This window comes from Falco biarmicus, chromosome Z (assembly GCF_023638135.1).
Source record: "Falco biarmicus isolate bFalBia1 chromosome Z, bFalBia1.pri, whole genome shotgun sequence".
Classification (NCBI taxonomy): Eukaryota; Metazoa; Chordata; class Aves; order Falconiformes; family Falconidae; genus Falco; species Falco biarmicus.
Window position 1 is genome coordinate 54,777,478 of NC_079311.1, and position 23,913 is coordinate 54,801,390.

The 23,913-nt window shown below is 41.9% G+C and overlaps 1 protein-coding gene across 5 annotated transcripts in view; it reads right to left on the reverse strand.

The window, feature by feature from the left end:
• KDM4C (lysine demethylase 4C) overlaps positions 1–23,683 on the reverse strand; it is a 297,463-nt gene extending 273,780 nt beyond the window's left edge. For 2 of the 5 annotated variants that reach the window (XM_056324193.1, XM_056324192.1), the window contains exons 1-3: positions 23,427–23,683; positions 14,814–14,978; positions 402–577 (exon numbers count right to left, since the gene is read on the reverse strand). In XM_056324193.1, the coding sequence (XP_056180168.1) occupies positions 402–577; positions 14,814–14,957 (320 nt within the window). In that variant the 5' untranslated portion in view covers positions 14,958–14,978; positions 23,427–23,683. The remainder of the gene's footprint in view (positions 1–401; positions 578–14,813; positions 14,979–23,426) is intronic. The other 3 variants (XM_056324194.1, XM_056324195.1, XM_056324196.1) reach the window with 3 other exon arrangements.
• Positions 23,684–23,913: the final 230 nt, after the last annotated feature.

Below are 23,913 nucleotides of genomic sequence, written 5' to 3' on the forward strand. Positions count from 1 at the left end.
TGATGATAGGCCAATTCCAATATCTAGGCCAAAAAACCTAAACATTGAACATTAACAGGTGTACTCAAAACAAAACTCAGATTTAAGTCTGTATCATCTTCATTACTTTCTACGTAACTATTTGTTAGAAAAGGAAGAAAAAAAGCTAGACAGAAAGCATCATGCCTCAGCTTTTTCAGATGCTTTCTTGCTGCCATGGTACTAGATGCTTTCAATAACAGAAATACAAAAAAGATTCATACTGTGGTACCATTCCACAACTAAGGAGACAATAAAACCTCCCAGAAAACACTCTACTGTCAGTGACAAATATCACCAGCTGCCTAGCACAATTCAAAGAAACCACAACATGGAAACAAATAAATATTTGTCTTTCTAAGCAAGATCCCCCATATACATACTTGTCACTGTTGGCCAGCTGCTTGAACTCCTTCACTGTCATTGGCTTTTTCTGAATGTTGTACTGTGTGAAAAGTCCTGCCTGGCCAGTGACAATTTGCTGAATTGGAGCCGGAATCACCAATTCTTCAATATCATTATAATGTTTTCTTGGTTTCCACTCCTTCGGTGGGATAACCTTTAAATTCAGAAATAAAAAACAAGACATCAACAGTTGCAATACTAATTCAAAACAATTTTGGAAAAAAAACAAGTCAAATATGCCTACATAATCAAATGAATGCTTGCTTACCAGCTGTTTCACAAAAACTATGCGACCATGTAAGTGCTCCTAGATAATGCAGAAACCAATTCAACATGGGCATACAATTACTTCAATTAACAAATCTACAGAAATTCAATCATGTGCAACTGTGTAAACATACACATGTATAACAGAACAAATACTTTATAAGCAGAAAGCCTTAAAATTCACAAACACTTCACATGCCATGATATAAACCTGTTATCCTCAATTTAAAAAAAAAAAGATTCATATAAAATATTGACAGTCCCCTGTCCAAATGTTATTTAATGTATCCAGTATGAATAATTTTATTTCTTACTGAAAAACAGAAAAATACAGCTAGAGAGCCTTAGATTTTAGAGTCTGTTCAACTTACACCCCATAAAATTGCAGGGTACAACTGTACTACAGTAAGAGTTTGCACTAATTTAGGTCTACTACTTTTTATATTAATGTGATTTAAATTTTGTAATTAAAGATTAAACCTAGATATATATAGATTAAGTGTTAACTTTACAATTGATTATTTCAAATATCACAGAACTGCCCAAAGTCTAAGAAAATTCCCTGGAAGATTTTAAAGTGTTACCAATAACGACATTATGAATTTCAAAGAAGCCTGTAGTCATACCAGTGTTCTGTAACAGTCTGTGTAATTTTTAATATTCCTTGCACGTATTATTTTATCTGAAAACAGAAAACCTTCCAGATTTGAAATTGCAACAGTCATAAAACAGCAACAGACATTTTTAATATATATATTTTGCTTTGATTTTGAACTTTTACTTGCCCAAAGGCTCATTTATATGTTCTTTGATCCATTCATCATATTCATTCTTTTCCATGGTGCTCAAATCAAATTTTCACAAGCATCCGCTTGGAAACTTTTGAAGTAACATACAACAAAATAGGATGGTTTTCATAAACATGCATCTACCATATATGAATTATGTTATTTGAATAATTAATTCACATCTTTGAGGTAACTTTTACACTAGGCTAGCTAGGCTATTCCTCTACAAAACAAGCATTTCAGTATTCCACATAATATTATCTGTAAGTGGTTTTCCTATTACATCACTCCAAGAAAGCAAAAAATTCTAAAAAATAATATATAGATCCTGAGATCATTTGCTACTTTTGGAGAACAATCACAAATGGGCAAATTGTAATGCTAATGTACTCAAATTGTCCTTCCCTCAAGGAAAAACGCCAATGATGACCATTCCTACTAGCAAACACATACCAAAACAGAAACATCAAGCTGAAGAAAAGTTATTAGATAGTAACATACTTCCATACCTAATATTTTTATTTTAAACATAAACAGGCACTTTTATCCAGTTTTTACACAGATGCAATTCCCTCTTTTCCTTTTATCTTTCTCAGCTTTCTGACTTCACTTTCACAGAGACCACTTAGCAAGTTTCAGTGTTTAACTTTTAAAGAAAAAAAAATAATAGAATCATCTTGTGATTCGTCCTTACTTCTTTCACACAAATCTTAAATTATATGCACATCAGCAAAATACAAAATGTTGGTTTGGAAGCAGAGAAGTCATGCATTCAGAATATATGCATAGAAATCAAATATGTGCACAGAGATTTCCATTTTCATGATTATTAATCATGAACTTGTACGTTTGGCTCAAATATATGAATACTGAAAAGCAAAACTTGCATTATCTTATTTAATTCAAGGTCAGTGTGTTTTAAGCAGTAAAAATAAATTTTGTGAATACAGGTGCAAAATATCCTCTTCCAACTAACTGGAGCATGTTTATTACAGCTGAAATTAAAGTACTGGTTAGAGAAGTGAATTCTGTGGGGACTGATACACTAAGCATCATTTTAAAAGAAAATAAAGAGTTCCTGTCCCAAAGAATCTGCATTTTCTAACAAAGATCAGGGCAAAGACTGGAGACATTAAAATACCATGTCCGAAGCAACATACAGCTAGTCAGTATCAGAGTTGGAAATAATGACTAGGTCCAAGTTTTTACCACTGACCCGTCTCACTGCAACCTCTTCACATTCCCTTTGGTAAAAATAATCTCTTCTAAGTCAGACAAGTTAGGTTTATTCCATAGAAGAAACCTAGATCAAATTCATCAGCCAAGCTGTCCAATGCTCAAACATAAACAAGCAAAAACCTAAGGCAAAGCTTTCTCATTTCAAATTTATTATTTTCTTTCATATACTGTTGATTTCCTGTTGTACATTTGATTCTGAATGGCACTGGCTACTATTTCTATGAAGCTACTTCTGCCCCAACTCTTGCAAAAATATCCGTTCCTCATTCCCTTATCTTCTCTCAGCATGACTCACCCTGTTGATTGTTATCTATTGACATTCCTTGTTCTCCCAGGGTTTGTGGCCTACAAGCTCCAGCACATTCCTTTCAGCTAACTGATTGCCACTTTATGGTCCTGATTTGCAGGCCCCCTCCTGCATCTCCCCCTTCTTGTTTTTGAGCAATCCAACACGCGTTCTCGTTGTAAGCATTGAAACAAACAAGGAACACATAATACTAAAACCAACAATACTGTCAATACCATCAATGCTCCTTTGATTGTATTTTGTAACCAGACCCCTAACCCAAGGCTTGAAAGCCAGTCCGTTAACCCGTTCTCAATCTTTATGGTCTGTTCATTTTTTCTTAACTCAGAGAGCTGCTTATGAATAGAGTCAGAGTGATCAGTCAAAATCATAAAACTTTCCTTAGTGCTGTTCACTACAGGCTACTCTCTACTGTCCATGCTGTTTCCTTGTCTTCTAGAGGTGAGATCACATTCCTTTGTTTCTGTCCCATCCTAGTTTTTCTTCTCATACTCCCTCAAAGTTATTTAACTCTTTGCTGCAGGATAGCAGCTGCACGTCATCAAAACAAGGCCAAAGGTGCACATTATCAATGTCAAAATAACCCACTCTCTCTGTTTGGTACAATTTTACAATTTCCCCTTTTTGTTTTTGAACAGCTAGTACCAGGTTTGCCATGTTCTGCAGGGCCCTTGCAAATATGACAGCAACCAAGGTAATAGCAAACAAACAATACTGCCAATTGAGTGAATGGATGCCAAAAAGGCTGAATTTTTCTCAGATTTTGATAACATGTTGCTGCAATGGGGCACCTAAAATCCACGCAGCACACACCATCAAAATCCTCACAGCCATGTCCCTGAACCAACAACAAAAAGCAGCGGCAATTTTGACTCACATTCTTAACTGCCTACCAAACAAGGTGATTTAACTCTTTAATGCTTTCCCTGCTGTTACTCCGGATAAGAGAAGAACCGCTGCAATACGTTCCCATCATAGCCTCCTACATTAGCATCTACAGAAAGACAATTATCAACATTCAAAGTGTAAACAATATCATCTTCTTTTGGATTAACATTATACATAGGTGGAAGGGCACACCAAACAAGAACTGGTTCAGTCAAAAAGTTCGAAACATAGCATGCCTTCTCTGAACATACCTCGGGGTCATTCCCTTCATTCCCTCTCTTTTTTATGCAAAGAGAAACACTTTTACTGCAACAGAGAAGCCCCTATTTACATCTCTGAGCCCCGACACAAACCGCAGCTGTATGCGCCACCAGGCTCAGGGCAAAAATCATTCATGTAGTTACACAGCTATATATCTCTACAAGCATGCAGACACCTATTAAACACTAGATAACCACGTTTATCTTTTCTATTCTCCTTCACAATACCTAGCTGTTCTCCCATTATGAATCCTCCCTTCCCGCACTGCTCTGCTTAACTCTTTAACAGCCTCGTATTGCACAGGCTGCCGCTCTCGAGGTTGATCTGTCGGACAAAATACTGAACATGCCATAGCGACTCCCAAACCCCCTCACTTAAGTGCTTCCCACTTGCATTCCTGCCACCAAATCCCTCAGACCCTTTCACCCTCCCCAAAAATACAATCAATGCATCGGGAGAGACGAGGGGGTGGGGAAAGGTCTAGCTCCTTTTCCAGGTCTACAGGACCTGGATCGAAAGGTTTATCAGTGTCAATGGAATCATTGTCCGAGTTGTCCTGTTCCTGTGCTTGCTCCTGTGCCGTGAGGGTCGCTGCAATCAGTGACAGAAGCTCTGGGGGCAGAGGAGGTGTGGACAGAATCGCCATCGCTGACGGTGTGTTGAGAAGAGTCGCGCTGTCGGTGGAATTTACAGCCTCCTCTAGTTCAGTGCTTACACTGTTGGAATTTACAGCTGGTTTAGCACCGTTAGTAGAATTAGTACACACTTGGCAAAGAGTAGTCAGAATTTACCACCAAGGTGCTAAATGCATTCCTGACACGGAGCTCCCCTCCGCGGCAGCATCATACAATTGGCTGCTGTATGTACACACTTTCATTCTTTCAAAGTCTCTAAAGTTTCTTGGCTGCTCACCTGTCTCGGTGAGACTGTCTCCTGCAGTAGCTCATCATTTTTAAAAGGTTTTCTTATGCTTTCTTGTATCATAGACATTATTCCAGGTATTCTGTAAACCCAGGTCAGCAGATATCCCACATGCATATAAACACAGTTACATAAAAATATATTTTGTGCTCCTGGAACTACCACATTTTAACAATCTGTACATGGAGAAGAGCTTCCCAAATGGTTTTTAAATGTGATAGATGGAATGGGAATTAAATTGTAGTTGTATGGCCAAAAAATGGAGACACAAATTTTCAATCATATGAGATATCAACTTCAAAAATATCAAATTATACTTTGCAAAAGATCACAAACCCTGACTAGACGGCCAAATTCTGCCCTGATTGGATATGGTCAGTTTCAGTACCTTCAACAGAAACAGTATGAAACACCCAGCGCTATAAAAAGTAGTGAAAAACCTCTGTAAATCAAATCTTGGAATTATTTTTAAGATGCTGCTAATTTCCAGTTTATCTTAATTGCATGTATGTGTAGAATTTGAGATAACAGTAATTTGTAGCCAAATTTTTACATCCCTACTACCTGATAATAGATGTAATAATCATCTCATTGATAAACTATGTAAATGAGAGAGCCAGAAAAAAAAAATCATTTCCTTTTCTGAAAAAAATAGTCCAGATGAAACTACAAAATAGCTACAGTTTGATAATGGCAACAACACTGAAAGATTCATCCTTAAGGAAGTAGCTTATTATATCATCAGAAAAGAAAGTGGTTTCAATTTGTACTTAATTACATTAAAAAAATAAAAAGATGCTTGAAAAATTAGGAATTAATATAGGTTACACAGTGTTAACTAGGAATATGCATCTAAAATTTACTACCCACTTCTCATACTAATCCTGAAAGCTGTCATACTGACGTACGGAATTAGACTCTGTAACTCGAAAGTTATAAAGTAGGTATGTTTATTGCGCGCAGATGCACAGGGGATCGCTCCTCCACAAGCGTGCATGCCCGAAGTGAGGAACCATCTCACATTTATACAATAAAACAAATGAACATTCAATTAACGCCTATACATATTCGTTACCTAAACCCGCTTCGTATGTTAATTAGCTTATCAGTCCTTTGCCTGGAATGTGGTGGTCTTGCAGGTTTGTATTGCAGGTCTTGCAGGTGATTCATGTACTTGTGACCATCTGATCTTCTCCAGCAAGGAGACTTAGCACTCACTCCCTCTAGATAGCACTGGAATATCTCTCATCCTTTTCTCATTCTTTTTTAAAATAGCCCCTTTGCTAGAGGAAGAAGGGCAGGCGTCTCCTCAAAACTGTAGGCGTCTCCTCAAGGCTGTGTGCCTATGTGACCAGACACCACACACATGACTAGTCACCATACCCACATTCCTTGAGCAGACACATACAATCACAATCGATGTCCATTGTCCCCATTTCACACTATTTCTCCATATCAATACCTCTGATGTACTTTGACCATCAATTAAATTACAAGAATGGACTCTCCAATCATTTCTATCTGAATTACGGGTTTCTAATCTACATCTTACAGCATCACACCATGGTGAAGATCACAGCCTAACCTCTGCTCTTCTGTTGCAATGATCATCATATCACAGATTGATTTTTGACTAATTACTCTTAAAGTAAATTAATTACATCATATGTCTTCATCCATTCCACAGCCAACATCCGAACTGTAATTATTAAAATACTGAAATACCTGGAAGATGTCACTGTTGCATTTAGTATTTTTTAGAAGTCAGTTTCACATACTCGTTCATGTACTTAACGGAAAGAGATAACTACTACCTTCGCCCATTACAATGTTCCTTTAAGGTGTTGCAACTTCAAAACAAAGTTTACAGGAAATAAAGTTTATATATAAAGTGCCACTCCTTTTAAAATTACAGCATTAGTATATTTTATTGATACTATGTCACCTTTGCCTTTCAGTAACAAGTGAATATTCTGATCATACAGATTTCATATACGCTAAAACTAATCTCATGCTTGGTTACTAGGGGAAAGGGAGAGAGGAGGGACAAGGCATGAGGAGTAACACAAGGAGTAAGGATATGAAGAGAACAGTAATATTACAGAAATCGTAAATTATACAATAAAGGCAAAACTGTTCCATGGTCTTTTCTTTCAATTTCTTTCATTACGTTACTATGTCCATTGCTCTCCTCAGGACATCTTCAATGGCTCTGGCCTTTTCTCCTACACTCACTGGAAGTTTACACATGGAAGTTTAATTGCTGAATGGCAGGAAAGGATCCAGAACCAGAATCAAGGTAAGGAACAAAAACAGAATGATGATTGAAGCCATATTCATGTCCCCCCAAAATTTGAGGAACACTTCCAATAAGACGAATTCATTATCTTTTTACATTTCCTACCAGATGAAACATTGCAACCAGGCATGTCAATACATGGAAAAGCCTCTATTTCCAGATATCCTGAAGTTCACATACACAAATGACTACTGCATTGGGCTCAAACCACAATGTATTTTAGTCTCACAGTTAAGTAAACCAGCAGCCTCAGAGGAGCACTTAGCACAATGTATCAGGAAAACACTGACCAGTGTTCCCACCTGCTTCAATCCCCAACAGAAAAGAAGCAGAGAAAAAAAAAAAAAAAAGACTGAGAGTAATTGAAACTCTTATTATTATGAATGTCTTAGAAATAAGAACAGAAGTTTGCATAGGCTTTTTAAGGATTACCCTATCATAGTTGATGATACACCTCCTGAGAATTGTCAAAGAAGGAAAATTAGATATAAGGTACTTTTCCTTGGGTTTTTTCCAAATTAAAAAGCTTCTGGTTTTGAAAACTACCAAATGAAAAGATTAGTCGCAGTCTGCAACAGATATAGCCATTATAAAGAGCATATCACAAATATTCTTCATTTTAAACAAAACCAGTTCATTTCTTGGGTTTGGTTTGTTTGTTGTTTTTTTTCCCCAAACATATTACACACTAATCCTGTCTCATATAATACTTTTGCTCATATAGGCACACAAAGTATGCAGTACAATCTATAAAATCATAGAATCATTTAGGCTGGAAAAGATCTTTGAGATCATGAAGTCCAACCATTAACCCAGGACTGCCAAGTCCATCACTGAACTATGTCCCTAAGCACCGCACCTACAGGTTTTTAAAACATCTCCAGGGATGGCGATTCAACCACCTCCCTGGGCAGCCTGTTCCAGTGCTTGACCACCCTTTCAGTGAAGAAATTTTTCCTAATATCCAATATAAACCTCCTCTGGCACAACTTGAGGCTGTTTCCTCTTGTTCTCTCCCTTGCCTACCTGGGAGAAGAGGCTTACCACTACCTGCCTACAACCTCCTTTCAGGCAACTGAGGGCAGTAAGATCCTCCCTGAGTCTCCTCTTCTTCAGACTAAACAACCCCAGTTCCCTCAGATGCTCTTCAGGAGACCTTTGCTCCAGACCCTTCACCAGCTTCATTGCCCTTCTCTGGACATGCTGCAGCCCCTCTATGTCCCTCCTGCAGTGTGTGAGAACAAAACTGAACAGTGTTTGAGGTGCAGCCTCACCAGTGCCGAGTGCAGGGGGACAGTCCCTTCCCTTGCCCTGCTGGCCACACTGCTTCTGACACAAGCCAGGGTGCTGCTGGCCTCCTTGGCCACCTGGGCACACTGCTGGCTCATGTCCAGCCGGCTGTCAAGCAGCACCCCAAGGGCCTTTTCTGCCAGGCAGCTTTCCAGCTGCTCCGCCCCAGCCTGTAGCGCTGTGTGGGGTTGTTGTGACTCAAGTGCAGGTCCCGGCACTTCTGGGACTTCCCTGGTTACCCAGGACTGTTGATGACTGGCGGAGAGTGGCTTAGTCAGCTCCTCTGCCAGCTCCCTCAGTACCCTGGGGTGGGTCCCATCCAGCCCCATAGACTGTGTGTGCCCAAGTGGAGCAGCAGGTCACTGTTTCCTCCTGTGCCTTTAAGATCTCCTTCTTGAAGAATGTCCAGCCTTCCTGGACCCCCTGGCCCTTCAGGACCGTCTCCCAAGGGATTCTGTCAATCAGTCTCCTAAACCAGCAAAAGTCCGCCCTCTAGAAGTCTATGGCAGCAGTCCTGCTGACCCCCGTCCTTATTTCTCAAAGGATCAAAAACTATCACCTCATGATCGCTATGCCCAAGACATCCTCTGACCACCACATCACCCACCACTCCTTCCCTGTTTGTAAACAGCAGGCCCAGCGTGGCACCTCCCACGGTTGTGTCACTGACCAGCTCTGTCAGGAAGTTACCTTCCACACACTCCAGTGTAGGAAAATCACCTGGGGGGTGGGGGTGGGATTAAATAAAATTGTGTCCTAATAGAAGAGTAGTATTACCGAAAGCTTTTTTAGGGTAAAGTACAGCTATCACCTTCAGGATGGTTGCCATGCACAGAATCTACATCACCACAGTTCCCTAAGCAATACACCCTGCCATCTCAGCACACGCTCATAGGAGCGATGGAGGATGGAGCAGATGGGAGACACTACGGCTGTGCTCAGTTGTGCTCTCTGCAGGAATGGGAACTTGATGGCACCACACGGCTGATACGCTGCATACCAGTTGTCACGCGAAGAATCCGTAAGATGTCTGCAGCTGAGCCAACCATTGTGGTGAAATTACTTTCCACAGATGAAATAATCTCATCGTAATACTAACGTACACCTCCATCTCAAAGTACTACTGCAACTCACTGGGCACATGATAACAGTAACAACAATACGTATTGACTACAGTCACTCAAGCTCCACTTAAATGTCATGGAAATGGACTAGTCCTGGACTGAAATAAGTCCAGACCAGGGGAAATTGCTCTCTGAATTCCCGCATTACCCTGCTCTCATTCAGTATTCACAGAGGGAGGTCAATCCGACTCACTCTAAAGTTGTTATGAATGAAGGGACTTCAAACCAAGGTAGTCAGCCTTGGGGAGCATAAGTAACACAGAACAGATAGTGAAATGCACACCATCATCTAAGTTACGCAGAAAGAAGCCTTTGAGTGAGGAAAGTTCTGGCTGTGAGAGGAAACAGGATTGCTATCCACTGACATTAACAGAAGTTGAGAATAAGACAGATAATTGTGGTAGTGGGAGATCACGACCTCCAACTCAAACAGTCTCCCTGAAAGAGGGCAAAACCCTGACTGAGGAGCACACATAGTAGTAGAGAACTTAACTTCAGTAGTGCTATCTGAGGATGCATACTAATTTGCATCAGAAGAAAGAAACTTGTAACTAATCCTGTGTATGATAAATGAATATGCAATATACTATGACATATAAAAAGTGGACAGATGAGGGGAGAAGCAGGGGAAGACTCCATTGCCAGTGGAATCACTTGACAGGCTGAACTTGTCTTCTCCCCACATAGGCACACCTATTGGGTAAGAGCTTTGTCTTATGCATGTTTAATAACTAACTCATGCTAGCTGTTATTAGTGATTATAGTTTGGTTGTATGTAGTTCAGTTGTATATCATTTCATGCTTGATTTTGCAGACACTATCACTGGCAATCACAAGCCTTAATTTGTCATGATTTCACATTAAAGAGTGTTATTTTGTAAATTGTTAGTATTAATCCTCTGTGGGCACTACCAGTTGCCAGCAGCAGGTAACATATTCAAAGCGGGAAGACCTGCTGAGGCATCCACCTTATGCTTTTGGCATGTTTCCCTGAACAAGTCAGTCAAATTGCCCTCCAATCCAGCGGGACTGTTCAGTGAAGGATCCCTGTAATGGTACGCTGACAGAGTGGTCAGGCACAAGGGTCTCAGCTTTCCTGGGGTGCTGACAGACAGATCAAACACCCAGGGCTAAGGAAATCTCCCCCTCTCCGCCGCCACGCCACCCCACTTCCATGTGACACTCCAGGAACCTCCTGGACTGTTTCCTCTCCACTGTGTTGTATTGCCAGCAAGCATCCAGTAAGCTGATACATAAGAACAAGGGTCTTGCAATCACGAGACTTCTCTCAACTGCTTGTAGAATATTTCACCTGCCACTTCATCCTGGTTGGGTGGGCTATAATAGACTCCCACCAGGATATCCACCTTGTTGGCCTTCTGCGGCAAATGAAGAGATGGGACATGTTGATTTATTGTAAACAACCACGGGTTTATGTATGTTTTCAGAAGCTGGCTTTAAACAGATTGGTTCTTTAAGCTAAGCATTGCAGACTAGGCAATCCCTGATCGGTGGTTAACTATAAACAAAGGACACTTTAAGTAAGTGTTTACAGTCATCAATTAACAGCAAGGTGTTACTTCTCCTTGCCATCATTCCTCATTCCCGGCAAGACTCATCCTTTTGATTGTTATCTATGCATGCTCCTTGTCCTCCCAGGGTTTGTGGCCTACAAGCTAGAGCACAGTCCTTTCAGCTAACTGATAGTTACTTATGGTCCTGATTTCCAGGCCCCCTCCTGCAGCCTTCCCCTGATCCTTAACCACAAACATTAGATCTTGTTACCACCATCCAGCTCTAGGCAGGAACGCTCCCCCACATACAGAGCTACTCCACTGCCTCTCCTTCCTTGCCTATCCTTTCTGAAGAGTTTGTAGCCATTCACTGCAGCACTCCAGTCATGCCAGCAATCCCACCATGTTTCCATGATGGCAATTATGTCATAGTCTTCCTGCTGCACTATGGCTTCCAGCTTCTCCTGTTTGTTGCCCATTCTTTGGGCAGCGGCACAGATGCACTTCAGCTGTGCTATCAATCTCACCTGCAAGCCTGGCATCCCACCCTCAGGTTCATCTCTAACAACCTCAGTTTTATTCTCTTCCCCATTCAAGTCTAGGTCAAAGCTCTCTCAATGAGCCCTGCTAACTCCTGGCCTAGGATCCTTTTCCCCCTTTGAGACAGGTGTACCTCATCTGTTGTCAGCAGGTCTGGTGCTGTGTAAACTGACCCATAAACAAAAAAAACCACCAAAATTCAGCCAGTGACATGAGGCCTGGAGCCAAGTATTGATCTGGGTGAACTTCCAACTACACACACCACCATTCCCTGCAACTCGCAGGATACAAGAAAACACTACTTAAGCTCCTGTCACACTACTTAACCAGTCACAACAAGACCCTGAGGTCTCTCTCAATTGCCCTCAGACATGTTGTCTGGACTCCATCACTGCCCACCTGGAAATCCAGTAATAGATAATAATCAAGAGGATCATACCAGACAAGAGACTTTTCTAGTAACATCCCTTACCCAGGCCCCAGGGAGGCAGCAGACTTCCCTATGGATTGGGTCCAGTCAGCGTACTGGGCGCTCTGTTCCCCTCAGAGTGGAGTCACCAAGGACAACCACCCTTTTTTTTTCTTAGCAGAGGCAGTCGTGATGTGTGGGGTCGAGTGACTCTCACTAGGCAACTCCTCCAACCTGGACAGGCCTTTGTCCACATTATCATTTTCTTGGCCCTCAGGTTGCAGAGCCTCATACCTATTATATAAGGCACCTGAGAGGGTGAAGTAGGCTGGGAGGTGATTCACCTGCTGCCCCAAGCAGGGACCTCTTTCCATTCCTCCCCACCTCTTAGGACCCCTCCATCTGCCTGATGGCAAGCCGGTTGGGAATCCTCCACTTCCTGCGGTGTGTCCATCTGGTGCATTTATCTCAGCAATGGTAGAGAGTGGCTCCACCGGCTATCTTCCTCTCGTACTCTCTGATACTCTTAACCATTCCACTTCCTCTCCCAGCTCTGCCACCAGGCTGAGCAGATGGTCCACCTAGTCACACCTCACACAGTTGTTATCTCTGCTGCCCTCCAGCAGCAGTGACTGGCTCAGGCACCTGCTGCAGACCATGACCTGGACAGCTGCATGGTTATGTGGGAGCTCCATCTGGGTCACCACATGCCTTCTGGCACTAACTCCAGGCCAACTGGAAACCACAGCTAGGATTCTTCTGGGAGGGCAATGACCTCACCTCTTTGAGTCATTAGGGTGATGCATCCTCCCTGGCAACAACTGCCCCATGTCACTTGCACCCCCTGGGGGCTGCTATTGTATATGTGTGGGTTTTGGCACGTTCACTCCCAGCCCTGCCCACGCTGAGTCGGAGCTGCCACCTGTCAGGTCTCAATGCTTCCCACTGGGGGGGTGGGGAGTGCTGGTGCTCCCATCCACTCTGTGCTTGCTTCACAGAAAGCTCCCCATGGTCCCTTGACATGATCCTCCACTTCACAGTACGTCTGCTGGAGTAGCATGCCTCCTCAGACACTTCACTGAAATGGTGGTTATGCACACCTGTCTTTGTTCTCTAAGCAACATACCAAAGAAAGCAAGCACATTACATATGAATAAACAAACTGATACAGATCTGTCTCATCTCAGTGGCTGGTATAAGGCACATTCTAATTCTTTTGCTAGATGCCCAGGAAACAGGATTAGAAACTATAACAGTTAAAATAATGCTATATCTATAAAAAACATGAAAATAAGATTTTTCTTCTTTTTTGTGGAACCCATGCACGTAATCCACAGAATGATACATAGCCAGAATCTCCAGCCAGAATCTCCTGCTCAAATACATACGTGTTAATGATATAAACCTGTCAAGCAACAGATCTCACGGTGATGAATTTGCTGTTAAGTTTACTGTTCAAGATGAGAGGACTGCAGTAGTTAATCCCCACATAAACAAACAGGTTCCATAACACAGCTGCACATGTGAAAAATTCAGCTCAGGCTTTCCTCTGTTGTCTATTTATCAGATTTCTATTCCCGTTCCCAGAGAACAGTTTGAAAATATGACCTACATGTACTCTACCCTCAGAAATCAGAATGCAAATACACTACAAGGTTTTAAAAATGTGAGGGGTTCAGTTTTGTTTTGTTTTACAGGAAGCAGGAAGGAGGGAATAGGCAGGGGAAAACCAAGAACAGCAGGTTTTGTCCCTCTTCTCTCAATTTTTAAATGTCTTGACTTTGCAACATTAGCTTAAAAATCCAGTGATGAAGCCTACTATTCCCATGGATAATTTAAAATAACTAAGCTAGGATTTCTTGACCTGTACTGTGTCCTGCTGGTTTGAAAAGTGGCAGAACAGATATGGCATAAATACTTCCATGATATAACACTATATCAGACGGTCTCTGACAATCACTCTCCATTAGGGGAGGAACATCTCCTGTAAGATACTGAATATACCATTGTTCAAAGGGCAATACAACGATAGTTAATGTACTTCTAATTCTCATTAAAAAGAAGGATAACATGATCACCACTACAAAGAAAACTATTTCCATTCAAACAGTACCTCTCTATCTTCATATACACACATTGACTGTAGTGTTATTATTTGCTCCAGTATATACCAGCCTAAAAGACCGAGTTCAACATCTGGCAGACCAGGACTTCCCAGTTTATACTATAAATACCCTATTTTGTTTTGATTTGCCAAAAACTAGTTTAAATCTGCCTTAAGAAGCCATACTCTGTTGCTTTTGTAAAAATGGAAACAACTGACAGCTAGAGAGAAAACAGTATACACCACCTTCATTAGTTTGCATAAAAGAGGTACCACAAAGCTCTTTCTTAAAAGAGTAGTAGATCAATACCTATTAATTGAAAAGCATTTGGAAAAAAATTGTGAAACACTAAAAAGGTCAGTTTTGCAATTGTCAAAATACAAATACTGGGAAAACAGGTATCAGCAACAATTTTCCTTCTACATTACAGACATTTACCTTTGCAACTCCAGCCCTATGAGCACCTTGTGATTCCATGTATGCCAAGTATTTGTTGAACTCCCTGAATTCATCCATCGAAGGCCTAAAAGTCATGATTTTGCAGCTTGGGTTTGGAGGACTATCTGAGATGACAGCAGCCATTGTGGTTCACATTCAATCCAGCTTAAAAAAAAAAAAAAAAAAAGAGACAGAAAGAAGTAAAAATAATGTACACTGATAAGAATAATCTGTAAAAGAAATTCTGACATTCAACATACACGTTTCATACAGGAAAAAAGCTTCTGAAGTCTTCTGCCTATGCTAGTACGAAAGGCACAAAACAAATGTTTACTTTTTCTCCTTACTCCTTTAAGAATACCCAGCATGAACACTGACATTTACACAGTCTAGTACAAAACCTCTGTTTTTTATGGCACATTTTCTCAAGTTAACCTTTAACATCTTGTTAACACCTTGCTGTGCTGACCCATCTCCAGGTTGTTGTATTTCACTCTCTACAGATTTATACTCCACAGGCACAACCTAGAGTAACAAAGCTACACATTTAATAAAATATCACTATTCCCATTTAGTATATGGAGGAAACCAATTACTCACTTTGCACTCACACTGCAAACACAAAGAAAGAGCACCTGGATTCCTAACTCTTAAATCAGCAGTTTAACAGCAGGACTGTATTAGCTCTCATTCTCTGAAACTACTTCAACAGAAACAAAGCATGCAAGTGATACACATAAACACAATCAGTGTCTCCTCTTATTTCTATTTCTACATTGAGGATGGCTAAAAAGTCATATTTTCTGTTTCATACCATGACATCGTACTCATGAAAGGACTGATCTTTAGGCAACTGACAGATATATTTTAGCTTCAGCAAGTGCTGCAATTTCCAACTATACATCACCATGTGCCACCTATTGTTCATAAAATTCTTCCTTAATCTTATCAAAATGCTCATCCCAGAATACAGATAACTCAACTGTGGCTAGCTTTTTAGCGATTTTGCTTTCCTGAGCATATAATTTAACTCATTCCTCATTTTCTCCATTTGCAAAATGCATGCAACTATGTTCTTTATGCCACACACTGCCACCATAAGTTTTGCTTTTATGTCAGTGTATTAGCCACAAATTTCATTAGCTTCATGTCCCTTCTAGCTTGGTATGAATCACTGCACAAGAAAGTTCTATATATGAGATACTTTTATGTCTTTCCATGTTTCACTCTCCTACTGGTATTCCAACATCTAACACGCTTTTTGTGTCCTCAGTTTTCCTCTCATTTTGCCTCCTCTTTACACCCAGCACACCAATCCCCATTCTTAGCACTTAATTCTTTTTTCCACACTCCCACGTTCAGTAACATCCTGTTCCCCTCCCCACACTATCTTCCATCCTTGTTTGAGCTGTAACTATAACTAGATTTCTGCAATTCTCCCATTCTGAAAACCAGTACTACTTACATTGGGGGTATTTTTGCATTTAAATGATCAAGTCCATACAGGCCAAGACACCTCAACATGTACAAGCAGGATAACTTCCCCCAGTAGCAAAAAGCTGGCTTGTACATAATACACCCTTCATTTTTTCCCATCTATTGAAGTTCCACATACAATCTTGCTACTATAACCAGTGCCAGGAAAATGAAACTTGGATTTATAACGATAGATGAAGCTACGCTTTCGTTCACTGGAAAGTGCAATAGACAGTATTTATATTTGTAATGCTTCACTGACTGTAACGTGATGCCAGAAATACATTGAACAAGACATTTGATTTCTCTGTATAAAATCAGCTTTTAGGCTTTCACCTTTAGATCTATTAAGTATCTACATGAGTGAAATACATATATACATACACACACACCCCACCTCTACAAAACAAACTGCAATTTTTTCACTAGGGAAAAAATGTTAATAGTCCTTCATTCATCATCATTTTGCACCTTTCAATCGCTTCCACTGATTATATTCAAGACACCCAGCAGTCAACAGTTAATTCACCATAGCACCCTTAGATTAAACTCATAACCCTACAGATTAACACCCTTCCCTCAACTCTTCCAGTATTCTCAAATATAGTCAGTGCAGTTTTGGAGGGCTTTGCATGGAAGAACAAAAAAAATACTTCATTCTTTGTTGGTGTTTGGTTTTTTTGTTGTGGTTTGTTGTTGTGTTTTTAAAGCAAATTACTTCAGCATCCACTTATGAATTTCTCTTTTACATCACTAATATTCTTTCCTTCATGGATATTTCAGAAGGAACATTTCAGAAGTGCATTTTATCCACTTACCTGCCTATCAAGTCCAGCACTCCCAAAGTCGAGCATTCCTAAAGCATTAATTGGGGCGAGCGGGGGGTGGGTGGGGGTGGGTGGGGTGAGAAAGGAGGCACATTGCAACAACTGGTAATTGGAATTATGTTCAGTTAACCAATAACTGGACTGCTGTTTCATTACTTCAATATCTTTCAGACACTGTCCTAGTTTTAGCTGGGATAAAGTCAGTTTTCTTTTCAGTAGCTGTTACAGTGCTGTGTTCTGGATTTAGTATAAGAATAACATTGATAACACACTGGTGAGTTTAATGGTTGCTTAGTGTTGCTTCTATTAAATCAAGGACTTTTCAGTTTCTCAGGCTCTGCCGGCGAGAGGGATGGAGAGGCACAAGAAACTGGGAAGGGACACAGCCAGGGCAGGTGACCCAAACTAGCCAAAGGGATATTCCATACCACAGAACATCACGCTTGGTATACAAACTTGGGGGATTTGGCTGGGGCTGCCGACCGCTGCTCAGGGACTGGCTGGGTATCGGTCAGTGGGTGGTGACCAGCTGTATTGTGCATCACTACTTGGTTTGTTGTTTGGGGTTTTTTTTCATCGTGTATTTTATTCCTCTCTCTTTCTCCTTTTCATTACAACTGTTGTTGTTACTATAATATTTCACTTTATTTCAATTATTAAATTGTTCTTATCTCAACCCACAAGTTTTACCTTTTTCCAGATTCTCCTTCCCATCCCACCATGGAGGGGGGCAGTGAGCGAACAGCTGTGTGGTTCTTAGTTGCCAACTGGGGTTAAACCACTACAGACACAAAAATTTACCTAAGTCAAATCAGAGCTATTATTTCTGCTTAATTCAATGTGGTATCTGTAGACAATACAAAACTGGGAGGATCAGCCGATACACCAGAGGGTTGTGTGGACATGCAGAGGGACCTCGACAGGCTGGAGAAATGGGCTGACAGGAACCTCATGAAGCTCAGCAAGGGGAAGTGCAAAGTCCTGCGCCTGAGGAAGAACCCCAGGCATATGGGGTACATGCTGGGGGCCGGCAGGCTGGAAAGCAGCTTTGCAGAGAAGGCCTTTGGGGGTCCTGGGGGACACCAAGTTGAACATGAGCCAGCAATCCAGCAAAGGTGGCTAACAATGTCCTGAACTGCATTAAGAGGAATGCTGCTAGCAGGTCAAGATCCTCCCCTTTTATTCAGCACTATTGAGGCCACACCTGGGGTGCTGTGCCCAGTTCAAGACAGATACTAAACTACTAGAAGAGAGTCCAGCAAAAGACCACTACAATTATGAAGGGGCTGGACCATCTCTTTCATGAAGGAAAGCTGAGGCATTTGGGGTGGTTAAGCCTAGAGAAGGGAAGGTTCTTATCTGTGTGTATAAACACCTAACGGGATGGAGAAAGAAGAGGGAGACAGGCTTTTTTAACTGATGCCCAGTGACAAGAGAAATGGCAATGGACACAAACTAAAACACAGGAAATTAATTCCATCTGAACACCAGGAAACACTTCCTCACTGGGAGGGTGGTCAAACACTGGAAGAGGTAGCTCAGAGAAGCTGTGAAGTCTCTGTCCCTGGAGACAGCCAAGGCCTACCAGAAAAGCTCATATACTCACATCAAGACAAAATCTCGTTAACGCTACCAGTACTTACATAATCCAAGATGCAAACACATTTTACTGGTCAGTTATGGTGACAAGGGAAGTGCTTTTTAGCCAACTCCTGTAATATTTCTGCATAGCTTGTACAAACATAACACACGATACTTCAATGTGTACATTCGACTACTCAGCTGCTAGAACAAGGTGATAGAAGACTGCAATAAACTTCAGGGGCTGTCGAAGCAAAAGGGGGAACCAGACAAAGAGGAAAAAAGAAAAGAGTAACTTTCTGCATGCTTTGACATTACTAACTAAACCTGGATATGGGAAGAGTTAATTACCTAATCTACAGAAGAGAAATGTACCATATTACATGTACCATAACACACACTTTATTCTGCATGATTCTCTTGTAAGTGCAGAATCTACACGATTGTTTCCTCCATATCCTAAGAAAAGGATCTCTACACCCCACTGCTGTCAACTGAATCTTAAGCATCCAAATTAGTACCAGGCAGCTACAATTTCCAGCCTTCCCTGTCAACACCAAACTGCTTTTTGTAATGCCTATACCTTACCATAGTGTTAGTTTCCACCAATAAATATGTTTAACATTGTGACAGTTAGCTGTTCAACACCATTCTTCCATGCAGAATCCTTCATACCCTCGCAAGAACAAAGATTATTCCCACAATTGAGAAACATCTTCCAAGTTTCATTTATTGACACCTAATATAGAAATCTAAACTAGCAATTGTGTTTAATTTAATTTAATTGTGTTAAATTTAATGTTTAATTAAAATACAGGCAAGGCACTGATCTACACAACTAGAAAATACTCCATTAAGACAGAATGAAGCACACCAGAAAAACAGCATGTGTTAATTTCCAGTTGGTTAAAATGCACAAAAACTTACATGAAACCAGCTTTCAGTATTACAGTATTCTCCCTCCACCATAATACTAAACTGTCAGATCTCCTCCAAAGGCTATCCACTTATTTTTGCTTCTAATGTAAAACGAACCAGTTCCAATCCTCACCAGCAGGAAATCAAAACTTTCTGGTTTTAAACTACAGAAGATTTGACACAATTGTTCTTCCAAAGATGCTTTGTGGGAGGCATCTTGACTTGCCAAACGGTGTCCCCTTTGGCCTCAGTACTGAAAGCACTGCTGAACAAGAAAGGAGAAAAACCACTGCCTGCTAAGTCTGCTCTGCTAATACACAAAATGATTAGCTAATATGGAAAATTGCTAAATAACTATGGGCCATTTTTGTCTTGCCTGCATCATAACCTAAGTGTGTTGATAAGCTGATCTACTAAAATATGATCTCTATGTTCAATATACAAAATATCAATGTCCACAGCCTTTACTCAAGAACCCAAATTCAACAAATTACATAAAGCAAGCTCCAGTAAGTGAGAAAAAGAAGGAAGACAAGAAGAAAAAAGAACAAAGCTTTGAGGCTTATCACTTCTCACAGATAAAGTAGTTAACACACACATTTTTCCCTTCTCTGCAGATTTTCACCCACACTAACTATGGGACAACAAACATTTGAGGAAGAACTTATCTTGAGGAAAATTTTTCACATAACTGACACAAAAACAATTTTTTCCAGAGAAAGGCATGCACGAAAAGCCACAGCATTGAGGCTGATCTGAAAGAAATGCAAATCAATCCATGTGAAAGCAGTTATCAGATACAGAAGTTTTCAATTAAAAAAAAATTACAAAGCATTCATTATAAAGTACTAGCCACCACCTTTTAGAAATCATTCAGGAAAAACACTTTATTGAAAAAACTTGAGGAAAACTACATTTTTTTCCACCAACCTCCTATTTGCAGAGTTTGTTTTGCAAAAAAAGTGCAAGAGCTGAAAAGGAAACAAGTAGAAAACCAGGTCTTAAGCTGTAATAGTCTAAGCAGCAACTTTATTTACAACATAAGTAAAATCTCCATAAGCTCATCAAAGAATTTATTTTTATGACATATATGGGTAGATTCACTTCTGCATTTTCCTGCATAAGTTTTAAAAACTTTTTAGCATAATCTGTAAGTAGGTATCATCCAACTCCTTATATTGTTTGGTATAGCAAATTCAAAGATGAAAGATACTGCAATAGTGCACAGTCCATGACTAGCTACAGGAATGACTTTCAGGTAATTGGAAACATAAAAGCATCGTTTGCATGTCCAACTATTACTGAGCATGCAAACAGCAATCTCAGTGTAATTTGGTTTTGCATACTTGTGTTTGAATTGTTCCTTTAATAACAGTTAAGTGTGCATGGAAATTATGTCTGCCTAGTTTAAGTACCTGGCTTAGAAAAAGATACTGTTTATTAGGCATTCCAAATCTGTTCTTTAGGTTATCTGACTGCATTAAATGTTAAAATAAATTTACAGGCCACAGAGTTTTGTATTTGTGATAAGAAGCATTTGTAAGCCAAATCCCATGGTCAGGCACATATTGATCAGACATCCAGCAGTCATCAAGAAGAATCAATTAAGCTTAAAAATGTTAGGAGTATTAAAGCATTTAATCAACTATAAAAACTTAAGAAACCATAAGTCTGGATAGGTAACCATATTCTGAGGCTCCTAAAACCATCTCAGTTTGACTATAAAGCTCGATGTGGTTTAACAAACTTCAAGTTCACGTTTCTGTGTTTGATACTACCTTTGCAGCAATTATTTCCAAAAACATAAAACTGATGTATTTTGAACCCATAAATATTGAACTGAAAAATGACCTGAATTTATTCCATAGGCATTCCTCTCCCACACCAGCTTCACAGCATGCAAAAACATCTTGAAATAATTGATCTGGGACAAAGGGCAAGAAGGAAAACAAAAAAGCCAAACACCTCATTCTTATTTTCAAACTCTAGTGCAATGAGGTTTTGCTTTCTTCTTAATGAAAACACAGGCATAAAATCTGTGGTCCTATGTGGAAGCAGCATGTGACAACTTTCAGCAACAGCAAGTCAGACCTACCAAGTTTCCACAGTGGCTAGCAGCAAATACCTAGAAAAACATAAGTGTAGGGGTAGCTTGTAATTATACTTCTCTAGAATCCCATCTCAGTCTTCAGCATAGGGCTCCTTAGATGGATCAAGGAATCCTCAGAGGCCACATCAGTTTATTATTTTTTTTTAAACACTGAGTAAAGGTTTTTCCTATCATATACATTGGCCCTAAGTCTGCTCCAACAGCTATTTAATTGTGCCCACCTATATGGATAAGACCATACCATTTCCCAGGTCAGTCTCTAGAAAGGAAATTGCTCTTACATGCATCTGTATCTGCACTTTGACTAAAGAAAACCATCAGCTGCCAGCAATCAGTAACATCAGCACCACTCCAAAGTGAAGATGAATAAGGTAAGTATGACTGGCAGTGGTTCAGTTTACCCTCATTTCAGGAACTAAAAAGGAAATCACGGTTGTGTTTTCCATTGTCTTCTGTTTGGAAGGTACTTCTGTGAAGCAATACCATCAGCTAGCTATCACAGCTCAAGGAAAAATAAGGGTAAGTGGGCCCAAGACCCATTTTATACCGCAGTCGTTTTCACATTCTGTTTCCTTAAGAATGTGAACAAAAAACTACAGAGTGACAACAAATAGCCTGCATTAGGCTGCTACAAGTTTCTTTCCTGTGGGCAACGTTTCAGCCTAAAAACTGCTGGTTTAGTAGTCACAAGGTAACTTCCCTCACTGCTGTCGCTAACATCTCAGAAGAAAAAGTGCAAAGGATCGCAAATCTGCAGTTTAATAATATCAAAAATAAACACTGTTTATGCTCTGAGGCAGAATAAATCTTTTAAAAACACAGAGACACGCAGTGTTTTTCCTAACACAGTTAACCTAGCAGAAAAAAAAATGTTTTGTACACAATTCTCCTTTCAGACTGGCAATTAAAGTCAACCGCAAAAGAGAGATGGCTCGTAATATAAGACATGCCATGATCCCGAACCTGGCTCCAAAAGCGTGAAGCAGCGGCACCTGAGCATCGTGCTCAGAGAACTGCTTTAAAAGTCTCTTTATAACACTTTACAATTAACTTCCAGGAACGCCTCAAAGACGTGCAGAAACGAACTAACGGTGCCAACGCGGCTGTACTTTGCAAGGAAAAGATGTTGTCTGAGAAATCCACAGGATTTCACCAAAGTCCAGAAAGGCACGGAGAGAGTACTTCACTCTGCCCGTCCACTTCGGACACCCGGGGAAACGGCTGATCCCTCGCGGAGCTTACACCGCCCGCCCTGACCCAGAATCGCTGCCCGCAAACGGGAACACGAGACGTATCTTCCCGACACCTGCCGGCTTCGTTTCCTCAGCTCGGTCCCCGCCGCCATCCACTCACTCGCAGCGCGGAGTCCCCACACCGTTTCCCTCCCGGCCGCGGCGGGTCCCGGCCCCTCACGCACCCCACCGCGGGGGGCTGCCGGGCGGCACGGCGGCCGCTCCGCCCCGCACCTGGCCCCTACGGCCTGCTCCGGCGCGCCAGCCCGGCCACCCGCGACCCCGCCGGCTGGACCCGCCGCGGCCCCGCACTCCCACCAGCTCGACCCCGCTTCTCCCGGCCCTGCCGCCACCGTCCCGCCCGCCCCCGGCCCACGCACAACCCGCACCTCCCTCCGCGCTGGCGGCCGCCCCACGCCCCCTCCCCGCAGACGCGCCGCCCGGCCCCGGCGCGAAGCTCGCTCCGCACCTGTCCGGGAGAGGGCTAAGCGGGCAGCTGCAGCCAGAGGAAGGCGAGTGGGAAGGGGAGCGGCGGCATCGCAGGCCGGGGCTAATCCCCGCCGTCTCCTCGGTCCTCTCGGGGCTTCGCTTCCCAGTGCCTGCGGGACACCCCGCCGCCGGCGCCGATGACAGCTGCTGACTGCGCATGCGCGCAGCCCTCACACGTAGGGGGGAAGCGCGCAGGCCCTGGCGGGCGGGGGGGCAGAGCACGTGACGGAGGAGCGGCGCTGCGTCACGTGCCGAGGGCAGGCGGTGCCGCGGGCGCTTCCGGGCGGGGGGGGCGTGTTCCCCACTTCGCGAGGCGTGGCGGACGCGTGAGGGGTGGGGAGTCGCGCGGTGGTCACGTGGGAGCGCTCGTGCGCTGAGGGGATTCCCGTGGCGGGTCGGCGGGGCGCGGGCTGCGCGGCGGGGCCAGGCGGGTAGGCGGGGCCAGGCGGGTAGGCGGGGCTCAGCCC